This window comes from Aplysia californica, unplaced genomic scaffold, assembly GCF_000002075.1.
Source record: "Aplysia californica isolate F4 #8 unplaced genomic scaffold, AplCal3.0 scaffold00524, whole genome shotgun sequence".
In the NCBI taxonomy this organism is placed as follows: Eukaryota; Metazoa; Mollusca; class Gastropoda; order Aplysiida; family Aplysiidae; genus Aplysia; species Aplysia californica.
The window spans coordinates 13,308-16,369 of NW_004797794.1; the positions used below are offsets into that span (position 1 = coordinate 13,308).

The 3,062-nt window shown below is 39.7% G+C and overlaps 1 protein-coding gene across 3 annotated transcripts in view; it reads right to left on the reverse strand.

Moving 5' to 3' along the window:
• Positions 1 to 480: 480 nt before the first annotated feature.
• LOC101851600 overlaps positions 481 to 3,062 on the reverse strand; it is a 28,423-nt gene continuing 25,841 nt past the window's right edge. For all 3 annotated transcript variants that reach the window (XM_035971869.1, XM_013086947.2, XM_013086948.2), the window contains exon 3: positions 481 to 2,366. In XM_035971869.1, the coding sequence (XP_035827762.1) occupies positions 1,361 to 2,366 (1,006 nt within the window). In that variant the 3' untranslated portion in view covers positions 481 to 1,360. The remainder of the gene's footprint in view (positions 2,367 to 3,062) is intronic.

The following is a 3,062-nucleotide window of genomic DNA, read 5'->3' on the forward strand; positions in this document are numbered from 1 at the left end:
ACAGACAGACAGACAGACAGACAGACAGACAGACAGACAGACAGACAGACAGACAAACAAACAGATATACATACACACAGGCAGACAGACAGACATATAGACATACATACATACACACAGTTCTATTGCTTTTGATTATGTACGTCTTTTCAACAAGCGCGTCTTATGACCGCATGAGCTGTTTATTTCGTTACAGAACAAAAATCTAGACACTGTTCAGGTCTTGTTGCCCTACCACTACCAGGAAAGGGAGTGCCCACAACGTGTCAATATATCATATCAAATCAGCATTAAAATTTGTCCTCATTTTCATATCCCTTTTAAGCGCAGTCATGCGTGCCGGTGTATTTATTGCCTAGTTAACAAACAACTTTGCAAGGCCAGGGTGCACATTCTTCTATTCTGCGTATGTGAGATTGTGTGCTTGTGTTATAAGCATAATTATAAACCCTACCGTTGTGCTAATTTTATGCCTATATATTTTTTTTTCAGAGTAAAAGTAAAAGGCCCTAAATTGTTTTCCGGAGGTCTCACCTGACTACAGCTATTCATTACATAATAATATAGAAAATCAAATGTTTTAATATCGCGTTCCTCATGAACAAAGAATCAAATAAAAATAGATCACTATAGGCTGCTCGTCTTCTCCTCACCACCTCCACCTCTTTCTCTCTTAGAGTGCTCTGGTTGTTACAAAGGAAAACTGCCTCTTGACAAAATAAGCGCAATGCTGTATCAAATCAACAAATTTTAAAATCCCAGGCTAAGGTTTAAAGAAGAGGCACCAACAATGTCTATGCAGGCACTACAAAAACAAAACAATTAAGAGTGCTATACCAGATTATTCCTAAACAATGACATAAATAGAATTTAAATAATTTGGGACATAAAGACACGCTCATGAAATTACTCATTCAAATTCAATGAACATGCCCTGTTAGGGCCTCTTGATCGTTGAACAGTCCTCTTCTAGTTCTAGACGACGTTATTTTGCTTTGCCCACAAAATCACGTGACGGTACTCTCTCATCCCATTGGCTCAAAAGGAGATACAACAAAACAAAATGTATCGAAATTAATGGACTTCCGACAGTGTACTCTTTTCTGTTAAAATCCGCTTCGGACATACGACAACTGGGTTCTGGATATCTCAACAAACACTGTGCTTAGAGTCTTCAAAATTATTGGAGATACAACACATGGAAATTTGAGTGCATGAGTGGTCTTATCTCAGATTTCATGAAAAGTGGAATACGACAGTTGTACTCTGGGCCGACGACATGTTACCCACACAGGATCAGGAATGCTTACCCTTAATTAAGTAAAATTCTCCCGCAAAAGAAGTCTGTGCCTCTAAGGAATCAGCAGTCCTCACTACTCATGTTACCGCCATTAAAGTTATGTTTTTCAAAATCCTGCCGTGTGCATGGCTCCACAGTTCCTTTGGCGGAGGAGTAGCAGTATAGACCTTCGTCTGTGTTGCGGATGTAGGCCGCTAACCTGCTGATGCCGCTTGAACCTATCATAAGAACGTCACAATTCATCAAGATGTGCTGATCAAATATCAGTTTCTCTAGACCTGCACACTTATGCTCTGTGGTCAAACCTCTATTTCTGTCCACGTGCACGATTGGTCCATCGGTCAAAATCAGTCTGTGGCCGAAAGATTGCTTTTTAGCATCCTCTATAGCCGCGTTAGCATCACTCATAACAAACACTCTGTCGAAATCAGTTTTTGAGTGATTTTTCACAAAACTCCATACATTACCTATTGTATTTATGTCCTGTATCTTACCATCATATTTGTTGGATGGGTTTGCCCCAATGCGTAAGTGAGCACATATCAATCTATGTTTCGCTGTAGGCAGATTCTGCGCGAGAAGATTTTTAAGTTTCACATCTAAATTTGGAGATAATTTAAATAACCTCTTATACACCGCTGCTTTTATGTCCCCTCGTGATAAATGTCTCATCCAAGATAATTGATTTTGGTAAACTGTGGAACATTTCAGTCGCAACTCGTAGTTTCGGTTGCCCAAGAAATACACGTACGGAACTTCCGCTGGTGACATGCCTTCAAAGTTCATAGTCGGGAGACTGTCAAGAAATTTGTTGTCGTCTACCCTTTTTATCAACTTCACGTCTTTCGATGGAATAACTCTTTTGTGGAAGCTCTTGGGGAGATGCCAGTCAACTTCGTTGGGAAGCAAGTAGCGGGTGAGATCACAGGCCGGTTTCAGGTGTTCAAATTTAAACACACGTCCAGTCAAGTTCGCTACTATGTAGCTCAACAGTACGCCGTTCACACGGTTATCCCACCCCCCGCAGAGAGACATTGTGGCCTCGTCACAGCGGTAGATGAAGTACCTGAAAATTCAATTAAAAAATTAAAAACGTTTTACTTTCGAAATTGGCAACTTTAAACACCTTTTTAACAACAAAAATAATTTACTTAAATTAAATGTCCTCCAGAAAAAAAGAGAGCGGGGTCAAGATCACAAAACCAAACCCTCTGCCCCCTTTTCTAAATGCTCTTAAAATAGAAAGGTACCCCCCTCCCCTCCCCACACCCCAACCGAAAAAAGGAAGAACAAAACAAAAACGAAATAAAAACAAAACAGCAGACTACCAAAGTTAAGCAAACACGAAAAAACAACAACAAGAACAACAACAAATAATCGACATAAAAACAAAACAAAAATACTCCTCCCCAGGAAATTTACAGGATACTATAGCTAGCACCTGAGTTCTGAGACCCCCGGGATACGAGGCAAGTGCCATGCAAAGCTAACGCCCGAACACCAAGATCTTTACACGGGTTTATAAATCATTGTGAAAAGGAAAAAATGCAAATGAACGAATGTGTATTTGAGGGGTGAAAAGTAAAAAAATGGGGTCTGTTTTGTTATTGCTAAAGTGAGCAGTAACAAACCCTTTCAAAACACAACACATATGATTTCAGATGGTGATTAATAATAATAATAGATAATAGATAGCATTTGTATAGCGCATATCCCCGCTCAACAGCAGGCTCTATGCGCTTTACACTATATTATTACCCCA